The sequence below is a fragment of the Vidua macroura genome, chromosome 6 (genome assembly GCF_024509145.1).
Source record: "Vidua macroura isolate BioBank_ID:100142 chromosome 6, ASM2450914v1, whole genome shotgun sequence".
In the NCBI taxonomy this organism is placed as follows: Eukaryota; Metazoa; Chordata; class Aves; order Passeriformes; family Viduidae; genus Vidua; species Vidua macroura.
This window is the reverse complement of record NC_071576.1, coordinates 33,417,442-33,441,389: the sequence shown is the minus strand read 5'-3', so window position 1 is coordinate 33,441,389 and position 23,948 is coordinate 33,417,442. Positions and strand designations below refer to the sequence as shown.

The 23,948-nt window shown below is 40.4% G+C and overlaps 1 protein-coding gene across 11 annotated transcripts in view; it reads right to left on the bottom strand.

The window, feature by feature from the left end:
* The window catches only part of RAD51B (RAD51 paralog B), a 379,423-nt gene that overhangs the window by 130,457 nt on the left and 225,018 nt on the right, over positions 1 to 23,948 (bottom strand). For 8 of the 11 annotated variants that reach the window (XR_008437714.1, XR_008437715.1, XR_008437719.1 and 5 more), the window contains exon 10: positions 11,517 to 11,595. The exons of 1 other annotated variant lie outside the window; for it this stretch is intronic. Coding sequence is in view for 4 of the 10 variants with exons in the window: in XM_053981409.1 (XP_053837384.1) it covers positions 11,517 to 11,595 (79 nt within the window). In the remaining 6 variants the exon portion in view is untranslated. Of the gene's footprint in view, positions 1 to 2,315; positions 2,405 to 11,516; positions 11,596 to 23,948 lie in introns of all 11 variants that reach the window. 2 more of the 11 variants (XR_008437716.1, XR_008437717.1) reach the window with 1 other exon arrangement.

Here is a 23,948-nt window from a genome sequence, read left to right as displayed (position 1 = left end):
TTTTCCGAAGGCTACTTTGGTGAGTGGTCTGAATTAATTTTATTTCTTAATTTAAGTTTTCAGGACATTCAGAGTTTTTTTTTTTTCCATTTTCTGTGTTGAACTTACTGGGTTTTCAGAGCCACAATGCCAACAATGTAATATGGTATTTATTTCTTCCTGTATCTAGCATGGTTTTACACACAAACTGATCATACCTCAAATATCTAATTTGAGCCTGGCCCTAATTCTCCTGCCTTTAATGGTATACAGTTGACTTACTATGACTTAAAGAACCTTTCTTACACTTGACCCTCTCAGTAGTTTCACGGGATTCTCCCTATTCTTTTTGCATTCTTACCAAGTGCTTTCACTATGAGAAATCACCAAGCCCTCAGATCACTTGCATTAAACAAAACAAGGCTATTTTATCTAAGTAATGTTCTTTCTCTGTCTACAGTAATGTTGGTAGAACTTTCACAAAACATACTGTTGTGAGAAGAATCAGATTATGGAAACAGACTCTAACAGAAATGTGTGGAAGTGTCATTTTGTATATCATGCACCATGGTAACCTTGAATTAACAGGAAATCAATGCAGGGATGCAGCTTGAATGGGAGACAAAGCTGATATGCATTTGTGGGCTGCTTTTATTGTCTGTCCAGAAATTTCAAGGTATCATATACAAGGAATGAACTCTGTATATCAGAATCAAAATATGCACCTACATTTTTCAAACAACCCAACACAACAGCATTGCCTCTAAAGGGATGCAAATCTGTTTCTCCATTGTCTCTTGGTATGCAGAGGTAGTACATGGACTAGACACACACACAGCAAGCTAATCAGAATTTCATGATTGCAGGGGTGTCTTTAAATTTTAACCTGAGGTTAGTTGATGACACAGTCATTGCCTAAGTCATCTGAAAATCTGAAACAATGGCTGTGAGCATGATAAACTTTTATCACTAATCTGACAGTGTGTCATCCTCATGACCTGAAAGATGGGGAGAGGGACAGCAGGAATTCTGCCACTTCAGCAGACAAATCTACGGGCGGAGCAGGAACAGAAAAGTACAGTAAACCTGACTCAGTCTCTAGCAGATACATTCAGCAACATGACTGAACTTTACAAACAGGACACTGGGTGCCTGTCACATTCAATAAGGAAATGGCATCTCTTATTGCTCCTAGGGTGAGCAACAACACAGAGGAAGAATCAAATGAGAAGCAGCAAAGCAGAAGTACCAGGGTTTAAAACCAGGTTTTAAAAACCTCACGTGACCTATGTAAATACTAGCACTGCCATACCTGATTTGTGGCTGTCATGAAAGGGAAGCCTAGAGAAACAGAGTGTCCGCCCTTAACCTCCTGAACTATCAATTTTCCTCATCTAATACTGCAGAAAGGTTATGTTGTAGTGCCCTGTGCTTCCTCACATTTAAAGTTAGGGTAGCCAAGGGCAACAAAGACTCCTTCCTCTCCAGCCTGATAGCAGAGCTCTTCCTTCCTTTTGTTCACATGAAGAACAAACACTGAGTTGAACAATAACAGTGGATGCTTCATTATGATGCTCTCTTGGGCACCCAGCCCTGGTTAGCATTATCTTACCCCTTGGTTTTGTTTTAAAGGAAACTGTGAATGGTCTTTTCAATTGCTGGTGTTTCAAGATCAACATTACCCCTACTTCCTCTGTTTTCAAGTTTCCTTATTTTACCAACAATATGTGGCACTTTGAAAAAAAAAAAAAAAAAAGACACCAAACGAACTGAGAAAGCTTCCAGTCTGAGGCAAGCAGTAACAGAGGACCAGTTAAACAAGCTTTCCCTGTAAATTAATGCCACACTTGGCTGCAGCCCTCAGTGGGCCAGCTCTCTTACCCCTCCTGCCAGAAGAGGTCCTGAATTTGCAAATTCAGTTTGTGTTTTAAGTTTTCCTGTACCCTTAAGTGACAGGAGTATATGGTGTCCTTCCTGAGCCCAGGCAGCTGGGACCAGCTTGAAGGACACCTTACTCCCTTTGCGCTCAGATGCGACAGTGGAATTGAGTTCATTCTACACCAGAGTAATCAGGGCTTGCTCTGACTTTTATCCATTACTTAGAAACCTTTCCTAGGGCACAACAAGTCTTCCAAATGAAAATCAAACTGTGACTCAGGTGGCTGCCCATCCTTGCTGCTGCTGCCTTGTACTGCTAGCCAAATTGGCCCACTTGGCTATGGGTCAGTTGCGTGACCACTCATTCCCCACATCAGCCTAATACACATTTGGAAGAAAAAGGGGGAGAAAACCTGTTTCTCAAGGAAAAGAAAGTATTCTGGATGAATAAAAGTTACCTCTGCTAAGCTCTAAAAAAGTCCTATCCAGTGTTACTCAGCTGGAAGGATTGCCGTGGCAAGTCAACAGAATTGTAGAGGAAGGCTGGCTGAAAGGCAAAGAAGAAACAACATACCTTTGAGCTCTGGTGTGCTCTGTGTGAGGCCCTGCCTCTGTATCCAACATGAAGGTGGCTAGGATCACATAACAGAACTATCAAAGTTATGCTTTCACCATCCTGATTTAGTGCTTTTGGCTTTTACTACCACATTCAAATACATTGGCTTGATTTTCAAAGGTAATGAGCACCTACAGGTCCCACTGCCTTTGGTGACAGCTGCAGCTCTAAAAATCAGTTTAAGATAGTTTGCATATCGAGAAGAACTGAAGGAATATAAAAGGACTATTGTGTAGATATGAAGAGTTTAAGCACTGCTGATTGGTGGTCTATGAGTCCCTTCCCTTTTCAAATGAATTTCACTTCATGTTTTGTTTGGTTTTCCTGTTGATGCATCCTGCACCCTCCAGTGCTAAGCTGGTGGGATCCCACATACTTTTCCTGGCATGTGGTGTTTAAAATAAGAGACCTCAGCAATCGGATATCCTCAGCATTTCCAGCTATTGAACACAATCATGAGTGCTGTGATCCAATTTCAGAACAGAAGAGGAAAGATATAGAGTAATATTCTCCCTGTGCTGGTATGGGGCAGACAAAAGAAAACTAAGCAAACAGGATGTTCTGCTCCTCTGTGGACTTCAGCAAATGCCACAGCAGACAGGATATGGTCTAGCTCACAGCTAGGACTCACAGCTGCAATATATGTGCCTGGCTGCCCAACACCTTGTTTTGGGTATTCACTCACAGCACAAATATACCATGAAGAAAAGTAAAAGATGTGGTGCGCAGTTCCCACCTGTCACATCTCAAGACTGCAGACCTTCATCAAGCATATGCAGCCTGAAGGAGGAATGTGATATTTATATATGCTACTAAGAAAGAATCTCATCCCATTCCTAAATTCACTCACAACATCTTCACCAGTGCAACCCTTGGTGCTCACAACTTTAGACTTCAGCCTGCTTATTCTAAGTCTATCCACCAAATTGTAAGGCATATCTCAGCTGAGGTCTCCACAACAGCACACAGCACTCAGTTCAGACTATTCAGACGCTAATATTCCCCAGCATTTTCTAGAAACGTCACTCCCCACATCTCAGCTGCTGCTTCTAGGAAGTGAACCTTCACAGAGCTTTGGATTGTATGGGAGAATGCTTCTGTAGTTGAAGAACTAGGAAATTTAAATGAAAATGAGAATCCGTGAACAATACAGCAAAATCTTTTCAACAACATTTTTTGTTGAACTGTTAACTGTAGCATCATTTGCCTTTGCTTCCTCTTCACCCCTGCAGGCTTGTGCTGCCTTGCCTCTGTGCTGAGCCCTAAGGCAGACCCTCTAGGGTTATTCAGGTGACAAACCAAGGGACAGCCTGGGCTGGTACACCACACTCTAGAAAACTGCTGACTAACCTCCTTGCTGTTCTTATCTCTATAATGCTGCTTTAACTCAATTTGGCCCTGAAATTTAATCTCAAAAGTTTTTCAAGGGTCTTCACAGAACTGAATGACAAAGGACCAGGTTTGGTTTCATTACTACACTGAGGAACAGTGCTAAAGTTCAAAGGAGCATTGCAGAAGATACAGTAACAGCCCAACATTATGAATTTTAGGGAACGACTGTAATGAGAAAAAGCATTTGAAGTAAGCCACTGTTTGTTGAGAGGGTTTATCACATTTGCCTGTTTCTAAGGAAGTGCTATATATTCCTATTCCATCTTATCAAGATAGATTTAAGATTATATGAGAAGATAATTTAAATCTGTGACAGAGCAAGTCAACACATCAGATGCAGAGATACATGAGGTTGTTCAGGGTATGTTAATTCTTGAAACATAGAGAAAGTTTCAAAGAAAAACAGCACTGGGGTCAAAGCAGTGGAAGCCCTATTTGTTAAGTGTTATCCCTGTGCTAGTAAGCCTCTCCTCAGGCAAAGTTTTCCAGTTTCGATGAAGTGCTATCCAAGTGTGCTTGCCTACACAGAAATGCACTCTGGAGACTTCCAGAGTTTAGACTGTATGTAACTCTTGGATCTCCTCAGCAGAGGAACAATAAAGTGTCCAGCATTTCTCTTTGGAAAACAGGCTGCACACGTAGGGATTTGACAAGACTTTAGTAATACATAAATTCCTATAGCTAAAGAAAAGTTGCATGTATTACCGAGGGTAAGTAATTTGGGTCACAGTCCTCTATTGCTAACTATATTTTCACAAGATCAAATTACATCAGTGATGGCTTCATCAAACACGTTAGAGGTGAAACCAGTACAGACATAACCTTTGAGGATAGCAAAAGAAACTTAGTTGCGCCTATGTGAGAAAATAAAAAAATCACTGAGACTTAACTGTCTTTTACCTTCATAAGGTGCACACAAAAGCATGAGACTTTACCCTGGCTGAAAAACATGTTTTTGAGCAGACATTTATTTAGCTTCCTACTCATGAATGCGTTCACTTAAGAACATTAGGTCCATTTTAGGTACATTTGACCTTATTTTACAAATCTGTAGTTTGAAAGATGTGACATCTACATTAAATCCAGGCCATTACTAGTAAAGTCTTAGTCTTCCATGATAATGTTCAGTTCCCAGAACAATATATTGTCACAAATCATAGACACTACCTCTAATCAACAGACAATTACACTCCTTATGTTAAAAGGCTTTTGGAAAAAAGGCCATTTGCTTTAGCACTATGTTGAAAACCCAGGGGAGCAGCCCACTTTGATCAGGAATTCATTACAGAGAGCCTGGTAAGGAGAAGATTTCTCTGAAGTGAGATCATTTTGTCCCAGGAAGCCTATGCCAGCCCTGAAAAGAGGGGAACAGACTTACACTCTTCAGCTCATTGTTTTAACAACACTGGATTAAAAGAAATTAGTTTTGATTTGCACTTGTATAAATGAGAACAGATTTGGCACACTGCTTACACTAAAACTTTTCTTTGTATTACGTTTAATAGAACTTCAGACGAATTAAATGCTGGCACTTCAGTTGCAATCTAGCAAAGCATTTAGGAACATGTTTGGCTTTAAGTGCAAGACAGCGGTACTGTATCTTCAGTATCTTTACATGTATCTTTAAAATTAAGCAGGTAATTCAAAACCTTGTGCTAAACTAGATTTATCCAGCATAATATCCTCGCACAAGTTAAGCTCACAGGAACAAGCATGGCCAGAAATGTTATCAATCTACTGCCTATCTACTATGCCACTATGTGAAAGGTCATGTTTGCAGAGAGAAACATGTAATTTTATTGAAATTACAGTTTGTTTGGTTTCTACTGGATCTAAACCCAAGATGCCTCTAGTCTTCCTTCACCATTAAAATGTTTTCCTTCCATTTCTCATCATAAACATTTGTAGTTGGTTTTGCATCTGTGCCCTATTTCTTTGCCCTCCTTCATTTGACAGCTGTGGAGTTTGGCTACTCCAGCAAGGCTTTGGTAGCACTGCTGCAGAGCAGTAGAGCAATTCCCACAAACCCATCTAGTGAGGACACCCTCACCCAAGCAAACACCATTCCTGGGCCAGGTTTAGTAACCCACTCCTCAGAATGCCATGAATTGCCTGAACAAAAGGACATTTTCATTCATGTCTGCTGTATCTGTGTGGGTGATGTTGCTGGCATTGGGATGGTGGCAGTCTTATTTTTTCTTATGCCTTACTCCCAGGATGGACTTAACCTACAAATTGATAGTGCTTCTTTGCTCTCATTATTACAAACCTGTTAGAAATAGCATGAGACTTTCAGTGTCCTGTGGGGAATACAGCAAAAACGGTTCCACCCTACAGAGATCCTAACAATGATCAGTTCATCTTTATCCCTCCAATAGGGCTGGAAATCACCAGTGGCACTGCAAATCTTTTACCATCTCAATAGCAATGCACAACTCTATTCCCATTAATCTGTCTTCCACCCATTCACACATGAAGTACAACCCTGCTACATTTTACAGATTATATCCATGTTGCTCCAGACAAAGGTCACTTTATAGTTAGAGTTCTTCAATTGAATAAAACCTTTTGATGCAGTAAATCATTGTCTTTCACTGTTCAAACCCACACAATACAATACAAATAATGCTGCCCTTTCTTTCAGAATTCCTTTTCTACCTCACTACTTGTTTCTTTACAAAATAAAATGAGGCACTTTTCACTTGCTTTAGCCATAGAAATTAGTTATAGCACTTTGGAGACAGTTTGCCATGCTGCATTACAAACTCAGACCCTATACTATTTTGAGATCAAAATGAGCCTCTTTCATTACCTTAGTGACAAATGAAACATAATGTACCAAGGTTTCCCTAGATTTAGCTGTTACTAGATCTTTTCCCTTACTACTGTGAAACTTAAACACACTCTCTTCCAAGTGCCACATTCTTTTGTTTCTACCTGCCTCAATAGGACATTACATGCAAGGTGAGTACGTTTGTGTTCAGACAGGTTGTGCACTGAAAAAGAGGGCAGCAGAAAGGGTGGATTAATAAACTAACTATCCAGTCCTGTGGCACAGCCCCCAAACTCTTCCCTTTAGCAATACAAGGAATTCTATTCTTTCTTTGAGAAGTAAGGGGAGCCAGTCAGCAGGAGAGACAAAATTTTGAGGTTAAATTTATAGACAGTTATACCTTTCAAAAAGGAAGAGTAAAACATAGCAAGATAAATCATTATGCCAAGTACACTCATGAAAAATGGCAACCATTTAACAGCATCACTGCTTTTTTTAAGCACTGAAGGTCATTAGAAGAACTGAGGCCAAAAGCTGAAGGCAGACAAATTCTAATCTGAAATACAGAACAAGGGTTTTGCAAGGTAGCTAAAACTTGAAAACACTGTGAAGGCAAACCAGGTACCTGAAGGACACGTGTATGATATATGGGAGGTCAGTTTGGATGAACTCATAATTCTATCCATCTTTAAACCCTATGAAACTGAAAATATTATGAAACTGAAAATATATCATTACTCAAAAGCACATCCTAGCTCACTAATAATAATTTGCCTTATGTTTTCAGTGCTTCTGAGTTTTTCCATGAAGAGCAATGTTAATCTCTTAGTTAAAGCATTCAGTCCCAATAGACTCTTCAGCTGGCAAACAGCTACCGTGTCCCCATCTCCTTTTGCAGCACCATCCTCTTGGTAACAGAAGGCATTTGCTTAAGTAAGATGGAATGAGACTTCCACAAACAGCTGAGCGGTTGGTAGGTAACAGCTAGGCTTGTTGCCTACTTGTATTTATACCCCAGAACACTGCTGCTTTTAAAGCTAGACTTGGCTGACCACCCACAGCATACAGGTTCAAATCAGTTTCATTCAGCCTATCTTTTTCGCATACGTGTGCACAAAGCTAAGTGGCATCTTCCAGTTCAGCTGGTCTAACCCAGTAGTGCTACATTCAATTTCAATGAAACTACAATTAGGCAAGAGCAGCTCAAAATTTCTTCTGTTATACCAGAACAGAATTACCAGTTAGCAATTTCCAATCAAAACAGAAATTATAGCCAAGGAGAAAAACATCTTACAACTTTCACTCTTAATCAAGTAGGTCTGAAGCTCTTTTAATTGTATTCTTATTTTTAACGGTATGACTCCACTCGCTGCCACTGGTATATTGAAACAGGGAAGCAACAGCAAGTTCTTAGAACAGCAAACACAAGCTGACAGTAAAACTTCCAATATTTTGCAGTGCTTGATCCAGGTTTCTGCCTTTTTGTCTAAGATCTCTACAAAATAGAGATTGGCTGTCAGACTGGATTCTGCACTCACAATTCAGGTTCATCAAAGAATGTCACTGGCAGAACATAGCATGACACTGCATTGCAATGTAAAGGCAACTGAGGATATTTTTGCGGTTGCAGTCCACTCTCCCTATAGCACAGAGCAATTTGAAGCAATGAAAGGAGGAGGCTGCAGACTTTTCTTTGCTAAATTTCTGACTGTCCAATCTTGCTTTTCAATATCACATTTCATTTCTCTAGTCTGAAAGTAGAAATAAAAGAGTGAGTGTATAAATGGATTCTCTTCATCCCTGAACACTTCAGGTTTATAAAAGCAAAGAAGTTTTTTGCAAGGGACCCTTGGGCAGCCTGGAGATCTCTGACAATAAAAGAGAAGCAGTTCTGCCTTCACTAGGGTCTCCTCCAAAAATTTCTGTGCTTGCACTGAGGCCATGAGATACAAAGATACCAGGGAAACAGAGCAGCAATTTACATTGACAAAGAGGATTTTGATACACTCCTCCAAATGGGGCAGCATTACCATCTTAATAGCCTTTTGCTCTCAGCCCTCTTCCTGAGGACGCTGGAGATTTTTGCAAATGGAGAACAGTTCCGCTTCCCATTTTAACTGCAACAATAGCAGAAGGGCTCCTTAAACTGCATCAAATAGCAGTCTGTGAAATCCCTAACTAGCTGCACTGCCTCTCCTGCCGTTTTATTATCCTCCAGCCACAGAACAAAGAGGGAGGGAGCTCCTCCTCTTTTTTTTTTTTTTAGCCTATTCCACACATCCTAATCCCTCAGAGGTGGCAATGGAAATTGCCTGTGGAACTGTTAAATCACACTTTCACTTTGTCTTTCATTCCCCATTCACCCTCGCTAATCAGGGAGCTTCCAGCCACATTTTCCGATATCAATTTGTTTATGGCCTATTGGTTAATGGTCCCGGGATGGGACCCCCTGAGTAAAATGAAAGAATTCTGGGCACTTCAGCCAGCTGCTGCTTCTCACCAGTTCCCACATCCATCCACTTGTTCCCATCAGCCAGCCTCAATGTGCTCACCTCCTGACACCAAAGGAATTAAACTATAAAGCCTGAATGGGAGAGGTGCCTTTGGGACCAGGCTGGGGGACAGATGCCACTGGTTAGTGCTATGTGGTGTCCCTCAAGCAGTCACCGGCTGGCCTGTGGCTAGTTGCCTGACTGTCATCTTACCTTGCATCCAGCTTCCCTTTGGAAAGAAGCACCAAGTACAACTCTCAGAAAGACTCTAGCCTCTCTTGAACAAGGAAGCCTGGTGCCACTTTCTGCATCTTATCCAAACCAGACATTTCCTGGTGATTTGCTCACTTCCTGTTTCCACAGAAATAATGATCACTGAAATGTGGGATGAGACCATGCAATATTTACTTTTACAAATCAGTGAGATGGTTCATGTGTAAGTGCTTACCAGTCTCTATAAAAGAGTCTGGGGCGCATTATCAGGGGAACCATACCCTTCCTTGCTACCCATCTTGGAGAAAAATATTTAAAATAGAAATATAATGATGTAGCCAGAAAGTAATAAAGGGCTCACACAGAGAAGACATTCTCATTGCCTTTCAAAATGCACAAAGAATGCCTGATATCAGGACATCAATTACTTAAAAAAATCCAAACTGATATTTTGTCTGTTTGTAGAAAAATGGCAAATCATGTTTTAAATGTATACCCCGGAAAAATATAGGTACAGGGAAAAGAGCACTTGCCACACTATTAATCCAGTGATATCCTCCTATCAGAGTGCTGCTCCATCATTATCTGCAACCAGGCCTATTTGTTCTTTAAAGGTATGGTTCAGTCCTGGGAAAGCTATATTCATGGCTCACAGAAAAGAGCTGAAAAAATTAAGATTGTCTCTGAACAAATTCTCTCTGTTTCTGAAATGGGAAAACTTTCTTTCCCAAAGTTTCACTACATTAGTGCCTGAGAACATAGCAGGAAATTGTCTGCCTTTTTAAATAATGGCCAGAAATATCTATGTAACTCAAGATATCCAAATTAGAAAAGTAGCTTATCATCTGCCCTATACTGAAACAAAACACATCAAGACCAACTCTTGCAAGTAACGTCCATTTAAACTAATAAAAATTTTTTCTAGTTCCTGTAGACTTTTAGAATTACTGGTACCAAATAAAGGAGATAAAGTGCCCAAAATACTACCTAAATATGTACTGAGAATAGTATCCAAAAGCTTAGGAAATGCTGTACAGACACCTCCCCCCTCATTACAGTTATGTAGCTGTATCAAAGAGAAGCAAAAATGCACCATAAAACATTTTAATTTTGTTTGTTTTCTGACATTTCTGACATGTTACCTGAAATGTAAGCATATTGAGACACAAGGAAATATAAATATGCCATTAGTTTGGTACAGCCTGTTTGAATGTGAGAAATGTGCAATCAGAAGGACAACTGTTCACATCCCTTAAAATGTCCATAGGGCCTCATGGGATCAGTGATTCTCCATCACTGGAAACTGAGAACCAGCTATACTCACTTGTCTCATTGCCTTGGCTGCATATCACAGAGTCCTCCCTGAACAGAAAGTGACAGGCACTGACTAGTTTTATTCAGTCTGTTAAACTGATGCAGCGATAAGGAGCCAGGCTGCACATCAAAAGACATCAACTCAACAAAATTGATCTATGCATGTTTGACAAAAAGTAAGATGTTTGTTGGGATAAATGGGAAAAGAAGGGAACAGTTGAACTTCCCTCTTTGCTGTGTCTAAAAGTATGTGATTCAGGACACAGCCAGGAGGAATTCTAGTTCCTTGTCAGCATGGTAGTAATATGCAGCTTTTCTGTATACCACTTCATATCCTAGAGAATCTGAGGATAATTTAAGACCATAGGGCATTAGCATTAAAATGATCACAAAAATAGAAAACAGATATTAATTTCCTGCATTTTTAATGATGCCAAGCCATTTGCTAAAGAAGAACCATTTTTTAGAGCAGGTTTTAATGACAGATGGGTATGCTTATCCTGAAGAAACTTATCCCATAGGACCGACCTCATATTACCCAAACCATTCCACTTTACCTTGGAGAAAAACAGGGAGACCTGGTTAATAATTTCAGGGCCCATTTCTAGATCCATGGCAATATGCAAGAACTAATTTATTGTAATCCAAGAAAAAAAAAGTGAATTCAGCCAAATACTCCCCTTGTTAACCAGAATGTTTAAATGTGTGGGGTTTTAATTCTACCAAATTAAAACCCCACACATTTAAACTTTCTGGTTAACAAGGCTTAAACAGCACAATTTTCAACAATAGTTGTTGTTACCTACATTCAGTCTGCTTAAAATACTAATTGAAATGGCAAAATAACCAGTGGTCTTACCCTGAAGAACCAAGCCTGATTTCTCAATGGTGTAGAAAAAAGTGGAGAATGGAGCAACAGGGGATTTAGCAACCAGGAGCTGTAAAGCAAATATATGACGTAAGTATGCATCTTTATATAACATACTGATCAAAGCTCAAATCTGCAAAAACATCTCACCAGATTTAACTTTCAGAAGTAATAAAGCATACTTCAGAAATAACATGTAGTTACTGATCTAGCCCTGTCACTTCTAAGTAGTTAAGATCTTCTCATACACATATATAGATCATGCTGCAATTTTAAAAGGATTTACCGGTCCTAAAAAAACACCAACATGAAAGCAGTACGTTTTGCTTGTCTCACGGGCATCCTGTTAAGCTTAACCATTCCTGCTGGTTCCTGCTGCTTTTGCACTCAAAGACCATTTTGAACAAAACTGCTACTGCCATATACAGGGAATTTTTAATTGCCATTAGCCATTCCACAGATATGCCCCCTTGGCTTCTCCAAGAACTCCACCCACTGTCTTTACCCAGCTCCTAGAAGCAGCATGTCCACTCATGTGTCATCACACTGGGGATGGTAACATGCCATTGCAAGTATCTGGATGTCCTCTTCTGCAAAACAGGTAATGACCACATCAAGCTTTATTCAAGGATCTTGTCCTTGAAATTTCAAAATAGGAACCGGAATTCCCTTGGGGTGGCTGTATAGTGCAATTGAATTTAGCTTGGTGTTAGGGTGGCACCAGAAATAAACCAACCGTCCTCTGGGGAAAATGAGCTGCAGCAGAACTGCAGAGACAGAAATGGGCAGAACAGGGAATGTGGGACCTGCAGGTGGCAAACTCACACAAATGTGCCCAGCTTTATTGCTTGCCTGTTTGATTTTTGCTCATTGCCAAGGACTGTTCCTCCACAGCTTGCCTAAAATAACCCTCATGCTGTCACCTGCACAAAAGTGACATTTTTATGACAAATTTAATACGCTCTGCCCAAAACGTAATCAGCACAAACACTGATCTGACGGTGCCCCCGTGGCCCTGCAGACGTCACTGACAGCAGTGGCTGAAGCAGAGCATGCTGCTGCTCTGCCTCCAGCACAGAGCTGCTGAACAAACCAGAAACATGGTTCTTGCTCACCTCTTCCACAGCTAGAAAAGGCTGGGATCTGGAAACCAGTCCTCCCAGTGGTGGCCGTCTACTCTGGGAGAGCCTTCCTGCCTTCCCGTTCCCCGGGGACATGGTTTGGGTGGGTGGTTTCCCTTCAGCTCCAGATGAGCTTCAGCAGGGATGTGCTTCCAGCAGAGCAGTCTGGCAGAGCCTGAGTTGTGAGGGCTGAGGACACAGAGCCCACCTGCCGGCTTCCTTTCAGTGCACTGACTTCAACCAAGCCCCCTGTGAGGCCTGTCAGGCAACGTGCCGTGGAACCTCACACACCTCAGTGCCTAAATTCTCAAAGCCCTGTCAGATACTGCACCCTTGCAGTATGATAGGCAGCCTTCTGTCAGATACATCCAAATACAGATAAAAATCCCATTGTTTCCAAAGGGCATGCCCTAATTCTGCCAAACATTCGAGCACTTGTAAGGGTTATAGCATATGAGTTCTGGTTGGTGGTGCCTATCAGTCAGTGGGGAAGCAGTGAGCAGGTTTTACAAACTCTAAGAGAGACTACAAGGGAAACAAGGAAATTCACGTTCACCAAAACTGCTCACATTTACCTGCGAAGTCAGACAGTACTGAATAACATATAGACATACAGAACTGGGACATTTATTCCTAAGTGTAAGAATAACAATATCAAGCACCAGAAGTTTGAGCTCTGCAGTGTCTTTGAGTATCCAAAAGATTTGACAGCAAATTCTGCTGCAGCATCAAGGCTCATGTGATTTTCCTGTAGCACTTTGAATGCTAAGGTTGTCTGTAGAGTAGGTATGTAATCTGCAGACAGGATCATGCTTAGATGCTTAGTCTTGCAACTCTTTCTCATCTGATTCTGATGTGGGCCAAATGAAGAATGTCCCCATATCTGGTTCTTCAAACATAAACATTATTACCTACAGCCAGCTAATATTTTTATGGGCTTCGGCTTCAGCATTTAAACCAAACATAATCTCCCTTCTTCTTTGAAAGTGAAAAATAAATGCAGGCACATAAAGACCACAAATACAGTTGGAGAACATCAGACCAGTCCAAATGTCAATGTTTTCCCTTCTGTTTTATGAAGCTGGCAAAGCCACCTCAAGATATGATACTGTGAATACTTTGTGAATACTCCAAGTAGGAAAACTGTAGTAGCTGTAGTACCACTTTCCCCTCTTCCATGTTAATTACCATTCTCTCTGGGATTATCTTCTGGACAAAAGAGGGGCAAGTCACATCCCACATGCCTGATGCACTCTAACAAAACCTGAATTCCCTTGCCTGACATTATCACAGAATCAGCTGAGCTGGAAGAGATGCACAAGGTTTATCTAATCCAACTCCTAGCTCTGCACAGGACCATCCCCAAGAGTCACACCACATACCGGAGGGCATTTTCCTAAACTCTTCTTGAACAGGCTTGATGCTGTGACCACAGTCCTGGGGAGCCTGTTCCAGTGCCCAAACACCCTCTGCATGAAGAGCGTTATTCTGATAGCTAACCTAAACCTCCCCTGACACAACTTCAGGCCATTTCCTCAGGTCCTGTCTCTGGTTACCACAGAGACAGCAGGAGGAAGACTGCCAGGAAGAAAGCAGAGTGAAGAGGAGTTGCCTCCAGGTGCTTCGCACACTCCCTCAGCTCTAAAAATACAAGAGAGATGATGGGGTGGAAAAACGGCGCAAACACTCAGGTAAGAGTCTCCCACAACAGCTGGCTGTTTAATTGGAAAGGCCTGAAGTGAAACAGTTACAATTCTGACATCTAAGGTCTAATTTTGGCATTCCATTCACTACTATGCACATAAATACTGACCTATACAGCATGTGCACTAGGCACAGTTACACATGCACATGGATAGACATTCAAATAACTCTATGTACATTCTGTTACTGCATTTTTATTCAGTTGCAGTATGTGCACAGCTATGTATAGCAATGAAAAACTATAATAAAACATTTCCTTTCAGCAGCACATCACAGGCCCCTCTGAAAGGCAACTGCTGCACAGCTACATCTGAGACTCCAAATCAGCTTCCTTTTCAGTGAAATGGAAACAGCTCAGAATATTCAAAGGTATTGCTTTATTTTGAATGTTTGCCCACTGAGAAAAAGAACCTTTAAAGTACAACTGCACATTTCACAACCAGCTAGAGTACAGAGAATTCATTTTTATAACATCAAACTATAGTATTTAACATAACATTAAAAAAAAGAAGTAAATACGTATTTAGATTTGTTTTCAAGCAAAATGAAGAAACTGTAAAAGTTCATTGCAAACTATCCTCCAGCCAGAACAGTCAACATACAGTAGGTTCTTACATATAGACAAGGAACTTATAAAGCATGTAAGGAAATACATATCAAAAAAAGAAAAAGATATTTTGAAGGCCAGGAAGTGGAAGTATAAATCAAGGATTACCAAAAATCAGGTATTGTTGTCTCTGGAAAGATTATTAACAATAGCAAAAAGTAAATAAAAGTTGGATTTATAATAAAATTACATTGGGATAGTGATTAAATATATTCCTGGATATCAGAGAAAAAAACATTTCCACACGTAGGACAAAACTGAAAAAGAAGAAAAGGCAGGTAATGGGAATTTATCCATATCACATTGATACAGAAATAACAACTGAGTGGAATGAAAACTCCAGGAATTTAGCACATTCAGCAGAAGTAGACAATCACTATCAGGACACCATTCTAAGAAACAGCATGTGAATTTAGGTCTGATAGCTAGTGTTTGTCACTTTTCTATGAACTTGAAGATGATGCAACATAACTGAGAAGCAGCTAACTTAGTCTCCCCTAAAAGAAGAGGAAAAAAAAAATAAACTAGTGAATGGATGCCTGTAACCTGATAGTACCATGCAAGGCTTTAGAAGAAATTCTGAAGTGAGGAATAACACAACTTGGACACAGGACTCAAAGGCATAATAAGCAAATTTGCTGATGATACTAAATTGTGAGGAGCTGTTGACTCCCTCAGAGACAGGGAAGTCCTGCAGAGAAACCTTGAACATTTAGGGGACTGGGCAGTCACCAAGTTTAACAACGGGAAGTGCTGGGTTCTGCACCCAGCATGGGGCAGACCGGGGAACGAGAGTCTGGAGAGCAGCGCTGCGGAAAGGGACCTGGGGCTCCTGGTCGATGGCAAGCTGAACAGAGCCAGCAGTGCCCTGGCAGCCAGGAGGGCCACCTGTGTCCTGGGGTGCATCAGGCACAGCATCACAGCCGGGCAAGGGAGGGGATTGTCCTGCTCTGATCTCCACTGGGGCGGCCTCACCTCGAGTGCTGGGGGCAGTTCTGAGAGCCACAGTGTAAGAAGCATGCAAAGCTATAAGAGAGTGTCCAAAGGAGGGCTACAAAGATTGTGAAGCATCTTGAGGGGAATACGCATGAGGAGCAGCTGAGGTCCCTTGGACTATTCAGTCTGGAGAAAAGGAGACTGAGGGGGGAACCTCATTGCAGTCTACAACTTCCTCATGAGGGGAGGAGGAGGGGCTGGCACCAATCTCTTCCCTCTGGTGACCAGTGACAAGATGGAATGGCTCAAGCTGTATCAGAATAGGTTTAGGTTTAGGTCAGATATTATAACAAAATTCTTCACCCGGAGGGTGGTTGGGCATTGGAAGAGGCTTCCCAGAGAAGTGGTCACAGCACCAGCCTGACAGAGTTCAAGAAGCATTTGGGCAACACTCTCAGGCACATGGTGTGATCCTTGGGCTGTCCTGTGCAGGGCCAGGAGCTGGACTCTGTGATCCTTACAAGTTTCTCCCAACTCAGGATATTCTACGATTCCATGAACTAAAGTCTTGGAAAATCGGGTAAAAGAAAACATGGATGTCATGCCAAACATACATGACATCCTTCTATGATTTTTTTTTAGAAGTCTGATATAAATTTGAACTCATCTCTTAGATCTCTGTAAAGCTTTCAACACTGCTAAATGGGAACTGGTAGTGAAGAAAGCAAGGATAAGCACAGAAGCTGTAAGACAAAAGGAGAAACAGATATTGGAAAGAAGACACTTCCTGGGTGTACCTGAGATATCAGTATCTCACTTAGATTGACCCATAAGGTGATGTAGTCAAGACAGTGACAGACCCAGTTGTACAGTGCACCACCACATACACCTGGGTATGTGGACATAGCAGGGACAAACCAGGGACACCTGTGTGCTTCTGCACAAGACACCAGCAAGGTTTTATCTGGGAGATCGTGTACTGTACAGGTCATTTATGAACCCAAACTGCAAGAGAGGGGCTGTATGCTGGCGAGGAGACTGGAGTGCTCATCTGAGATGGCACTAGAAAAACATTAGCTCAGTGAATCTGGCAAAAAATGAAGGCTGACAGTGTCTGTGTGTGCAAGTGAATGGGGAGAGAGGAAATGAGAGAATGAAGCAGGAAGAAAGAGAAGAACTTCTCAAACTGACAACACTACAGAAGAACAGATTAGCAGCAATGAAGACATTGTGGCTGGAAATTTTAAAGTTCATAACTATCAGTAAAGTGAGACTCTGGAAGAGCCTTCAACTCTAACTGGCAAAGCTAAAAAGTTAATCTTTGGTTTTAGGATTCAGATTAAAATATTTATGAAAGGGATATGAAGCAGTGCCTCGGGAGCACTTCATGACCTGTTAAGTCTCTTCAAGTCCTATGGGCTTCCTGACAGCAACAAAGCCTTGTCAACCCATCTTTTATGCTGATAGAACTGACCGAGTTGGAACAATGCATACTAACAATGTCCTTTGATGGCCAACATGCAACTAAGGATCTTTGTGGTGAATAAACCAAGAAAAAGTTGCTGGTTTTCAAATACAGAATTTGTCATTTAAAGTCTTCTCATCTGTATCTTCTGGTGAGCATCTGCTTCTTTCCATGAGATTCCTAACAGCCACCTGAGGATGTGGAGAATACATGGGAACTTCCAGAATAATTCAGAAATAGGCAGCACAGGCAGACTAGGAATTTATAGAACTCGCATATATTCAAGTATATGTCCTGTTTCAATTCCAAATCAATCCTGGCTTAAAACTGGGGAGAGTATAGGGAGATGTGCTATTTGAACATGGATCTGAATTCAGAATTATTTAATAACAAGCTGAAACACATATCTCTTTCCACAATCTTACTTTATAAAACTTAAGATCATGAACCAAAATTTTCAGTCCAATAAAGAAGATTTCCTTGGTTCCTTTTTCACTTCAGGAAAAGAAAGGAAAATAGAACTCCACTAATGTTCTTGATGTATGTAAAGGAATTTACATACAGTTTTTGCACTGTTTCCTAGATAAGTGAAAGACACACCTTTAGTGATCAGCACTATTTAATCATGGAATCAAAAATGAATCCAGACCCTGCCAATTTTTTTTTCCTATCAACACTTCAGTGCAGTTAAAGTTGCACCAAAAGTAGTACACATTTTGCGACGAGTAAACAGTAATGGCAAGTAACAGGCTAAAGAAATTAACAGGCATTTTGATTACAAAAATGATTTTTTTAAATAGTGAAATTAATAAAAAACAGACATAAAAATTATGAAACAGTACTGAGTCTTTCTAATTCATCCTATGATACTTCCAAAATGCTCTCCATGAGCTTCTGGAATGGAATGTAAAATCCATCTGCAGTTATAATGCTGCTGTCCCTAGAAAGCAATTTCAAGTTTTGCCAAGTCCAACCTCTATAAAATGGTCAAATCTTAGTTTCCTTTCTTTTCTTTCTAGCATCACATTTCTCTGTCAAGAGGTTTTGTAATAAATATTTATTATTTGACAACAATGTAGAATAAATATTAAATGACTGAAAAATAATTTCTGCCATAAGGCATGCTAAGAACACAAAGGTACTATGTAAGAGGAAATATATCACCTTGATCAAAAGTGAATAGAAATTGGATAGATGCCATTAGATTAGATAAGGGAAGATAAATGTGAGACAAGCAGAGCAGTTGAGAGAGAATTGATGATGACAGCAGAAATATTGTACATTAACATTTGTTTTAGTTAGGGAAAGCATTTTTAATAATACATTTTAGTGTTTATAAGCTTTATGGAAGAGATGAATCACAGAATTGATTACAGAAGCCCAGCAGACAATAGTAATTATTGGGACACCACCTTCTGTCAATAGCAAGGAAAGTGATGAATTGGAAAAGGTATTGGATGAACTTTCAGAAGGCTTCTGACAACCAGAAATCAAGCCAATGTTCTGCCAAAAAAAAAAGTAAAGATGATGAAGGGGGCAGAGTCTTATATCAAATTAGTTATCAAAATGCCAGGATGATAAACTACCAAACAGTGAAATAACAAGATGATTTTGACTGAGCTATCAGCTCTCACGTGACTGAAAAACTATGATTCTATAATGGAAAATGAATGATTTAAACAAAACTAATGGACTAAGATATTTCAATGAAATACTTGAGAAAATAATTTGTATTAACATTTAATACATCACTTCCATTTAGACTGGAAAAACAATCACTTTTGTTCCAATTTTTTTTGGAAACTATTACAAGAAATTGGTTTTTAGCAATGACTAAGGAACATAAATAAAACTATTTGAAGCCTCCTTTAAAGTATGTCAGTTTCTTATCAATGAACAGATTCTTCTCTTTTTATTTTATTCTATGTCAAGCTTTTTCTTACACTACCTTTTCTCCTTGACTCTTATTATTCTTGTCTATTGTACTGACAAAATGCATATAATGTGCACTAGGGACTGAATGAAAAGCAAATCCACATTTACAGTCAATAAATATTTTAGAATTCAAGTCTACTGACTGAATACCAGAGACTTGTGAAAGGAGTCTGGCTCTCATTACTCTTGTGGCCCTTACTGAAACAATGCTGGCTTGCTGGGACATTTTGCTAATTCTTGTTGCTGTTCTATTGCAGTGAACAAGCTTTGCTAATAGCTGGTGCATTTCAGGAGAACTCTTCAGTAACACCACGTTCACTTAAAAGAGCATGAGAATTGAGAAGGAAGCCTACACCACTGACAGGGTCACTCAACAGCGAGAATACTATCTCTCAAGGCTTGATTAGACTCATGTACTAATAAAATCAGTGCTAAGCTAAACAAATCTTTCCCATAATTGTGCCAAATTGACTGGGTGGACAATCTGCATGCCAGAATTTCCCCTCTTATTGTAGATCAGAAGGGTTGTTTTTTCAGCTGCAACAGAGCCCAGGAAAAAGCCAGGAAGGAAAACAACGAAGTTGATTTTGCATCAGATATCCCAGCAGACTTCATAACTGTTTTTTCTGCCCTCCCTTCTGCTACTTCTTAGGCCCAGTGTGCCGGAATTTGATATATTCTAGAAATGAAAGCAGCAGTCCTTATTCTGCAGATCGTTTACTTTTGAGCAGGAGCTGCAGCCCAGTTCCCAGGGCCAGCTCTGTTTCTCAGTCCTGCAGCTCACACCGCCTCCAGCCCACCGGAAAGGTACCCAAGCAGAGAAGCAAGAGTTCCCTAAAGGGCACCAATTTAGGCTTCACAGAGTTGTTCCCACACTCCCTCTTTACAAAGCATCCTTTAGGGCAATGGGATCACTTTTTACAACATAAGAGAAAAAATGGTTATGTTTCCTGCCAAGCCTTACCAAACACCAATGCTCATTGGACCTTGGAGCTCTCTGAGGCTTCAGTCCCGCCATGGGTTCTGATTTGACTTGGGAGATAACTGCCCCTTGTTGCAGAAACAGAGTGACCCTAAGGCCTTTCCAGTGTTATGGTGGAAAAAACGTAGTTTAGGTCTCCTGCAATCATTTACTAAGCTCACGAGATATTCCTATAAACAGTAAATTGATCTCTGATGGCAAATGGTTCTTCAGATAACAACATTTTGCACTTATATGGTGCTTAATCTGTAGATTTTAAAAAGGCCTTAGAAGGGTGGGGAAAAAATAACCCCATTATGCACTTGGGTAAATTGAAGCTCATAAATTACAGTCCTAAAGATTTTATAGCTGATATCAGTACCAAAATCTGAATAACATTATTAAATCCTATTGCCTTCAGAAGGAAATCACTGTAGAGTTTGACTTTATCAGGATCTTGTGTTTTCTTACGAAAACAATTATTCCTTGCTTTGCATCTTCCTCCAAATCTCACTGCAAGCAAAGACTCTCTATGCACAAATTTCCCCCTTTCAAGCAGAAAAAAGCTCAGCCACTCCAGTTGTACTGTCTGCACCCATACACTTGTCAGTAAGAAAGGCTACAGGCTGGGCAGGCTGTGCAATTATCGGGAATAAGGAGGTAAACCAGACAGGCTGAGGAAAAAGAGATATGAGAGGAAACTGAGAATTGGGGCTACAAACATGCTCCAGTACTGGGAATAGATGTGGAGTCCCCTACTGCTTTTATAAATAAAAAAAAAAAATTAAAAACCAATCATCATTTGAATTAAAAATATTTCTTAGGAAATCATAATTTAATTTGTGCCATACATAGCACCTGAGAGATGTGGTTCTCTGAAGTCAAGCTGTTTGAAAAAGCCTTCATTAAGGCCAGGTTAAAGGGCCACAACTCAATAAAATTCTTTATAGAGCACTTTAAATGGATTGTATCTCCTCTTTCCCCACAAGAAAATCCCACCTAGAGGAAACCATTCAGGAACAAGTTTCCTTTCTAGTACTTTATGGAAAAGCAACAATGGCAGCTAGAGATTGTTTATGAGAGGCATTCTATAAACCCAAACCAATTAGTACAGAAAAGTAGGCAAGCAGAGTTTGTGTACATCCTAAAAATGTCCATTAGTGCACATCTGGAAAAAACAGCAGAGTGAATGGTCTCAAAAGGCAAGTGACCATCCTGCTGTCATCTCAATCCCTCAAAATGCAGCAGCACATCTGTTTATTGTCTTTCAGTGCAATGCATACAGATTTCATATATTAAAAACATTGCTAAGAGTGCAAAGCCAAAAATTCCCTGTTTATCATCTTGAGAAAAAATGAGGGAGGGAGAAATGTAGATGCACTTAAGGCATTTTTACAGGGAAAACAGCAACCATGGGTGCTGATTTGAGTAAGAAAATTAATGGAGAGAAAGTCTTCAAAAGGTCAAGGGAAAACATGCAATGGATTCAGCACGGGAGAAAGAATTCAAAGAAATCTCTACCCTGAAAATATCAGCATGACGCTTACATTAACATATGTAAATTACTATCAAAGAGAACAAACTTTCTCAGCCAAATTCCAACAGATTACCTTTAATTATAAGAGTCAGTGCTAGTGTGAAGCAGAGCTTTTGAAATATTTAAAGCAAATCTCTAGAAATCATGAAGCTATGTAAGAATAGCCAAATTTCAGATAAATCACTTCTTGTCTTTTTGCTCCATCCTAGCAATAGCTTCTAGGAGATGATTATATCATCTTTTGTGTAAGCCTAGGCAGACCACTTCACCTTCCTCTCTGTACTCCACTCTCAGAAGAGGTTAATTAATAAAACTTAATTCTACACCTCTGTATTTCTTATGTGAAATTATTTAGGCTGCTTACATACTTAAGTTCTAGCTTACATGTTAAGCATATGTTCCTAACTCAACTACCACTAGTTTTGTAATTTATGCTAGATATTCATCTTAAAGAAGTACCAGGAGTCCTGGGACATCATGGACTTGCCCATGGTAACACAAATATGTGATAACTTCAAACAAAAGTGAGGATTACTTGTCCAGTGTGAAGACTAGAAGTCCAAGTGAGATAGAAGCATTTTGTGGTACTTTTTACTTGTCTTTTGTGAATCAGCAGAATCTCAGGCAGACCTGGCTTGGTGATGTTCTGGCTGTACACTTTGTTATCCTAAGAGTACCCAATAGTAGCCAGTGACCATGCTTGCACTTTGTGCAACCACAAATTCTTCCCCAAGCAGAGGTCAATTGAGCTGCTTAGGTGGCAGAGGGGTGGACAGATGGTTGAAAAGCTGACCTAAAGGGACACAATGCAAAGAAGCTGAGATGCTGAGATTCTGCTTTTCAACACCAGACGCAACAGGACATTCAGGAGGCGGTACTAGTGTCTGAGCTCCAAACCCTCAGTGTCTTAATGATGGCACTAGATACTCTCAATGGCTGTGGACAAAACAGGACTTTTTACAACAGAAAGAAAAAAGCTCTCAGAGCAGTTTGTTAGTGCAGCTCTTCCTATAGTAATGAATAACAGTCATAGGCAATGACTCCAATAAAAATAAACCATCATTGCATGCACATGTGGCTGGGCTTACTCCCACAGGAGACATTCAATACTTGCAAAGGAAAGAAATGGAAGGAAAACAAACAAAAGAATGAGATAGAAATGAAAACCAAGAATCTTTTAAGAACAGAGGAGAAACAGAGAGGACAAGTCCAGGAAATAGGACACTGCAAATCTCAAGCTTGCTATATGTGGCTGGCTTCAGGTGTTCCTTATAAAAAGCAATATACATATAGAGCACTTATTCACAATGTCAGGAACTGGGAACCGGGATTCATGAGTTTTCTTACTAACTTTGCCACTGCTTTTTGAGCAACTATGTGAAAACAGTACATGGACATAAGACATCTGTAGCAACTTTACTGTATTAATTTTCTGTTAGGTAGGCACAGCTCCAGAGGTACCCTACTTTCCTGTACCCAGAGGCTACAATCCAGTAACAGTTCTGCTATCTCTTTTCAGTGGGGTCCATTCCTCCCCCTCTCATAAAACCAGAACAAAGACATGTGTTTTGGCTGAGCCTGTCCAGGCAGTTGCTAGCAACAGATGACCAGTCTGCAAATTGTTTCAGCTTTTGTGGTGTGCCAAACATTGGATTTCAAGTGAGAGAGGTCAGCATGAAATATGTAGTGCCATTTAGGCATGGTTTTAGCATCAGGCACTATAATGAGGAGCTCTGAGTATCTTTGGACAGAGTAAACATAACTTCAGTGGAAGAAAATAATCAAAACCTCAAATGAGTATCAAAGATAAACATAGACAACAAAACCAAAACTATCCAAGGTGATCTGTCCTGATGCGCTCCAGAGCAACAACTGTCCTGAATGCAACAGGCCAAATCTAAGGAAAATGCTGCTTTTCCTTAGCTATCCTTTCCCAGACTGCCAGCACATTCCTGAGCCCTTATACTCAGAGAGCCTTTTCTTGCCTGATGTACAGAACTTAACAACAACTTCAGTGGCAGGGAACTGCATTACCCAGGCAAACAGCAAGTTTTAATTGGAAAAGAAAATGAAATCCCACATGTGTATTCAAATGGTGTCTGAACTGCAGCAGCATAGCCAGGGAACTGCACAAAACCAGGCTGCCTCCTGGTTTAC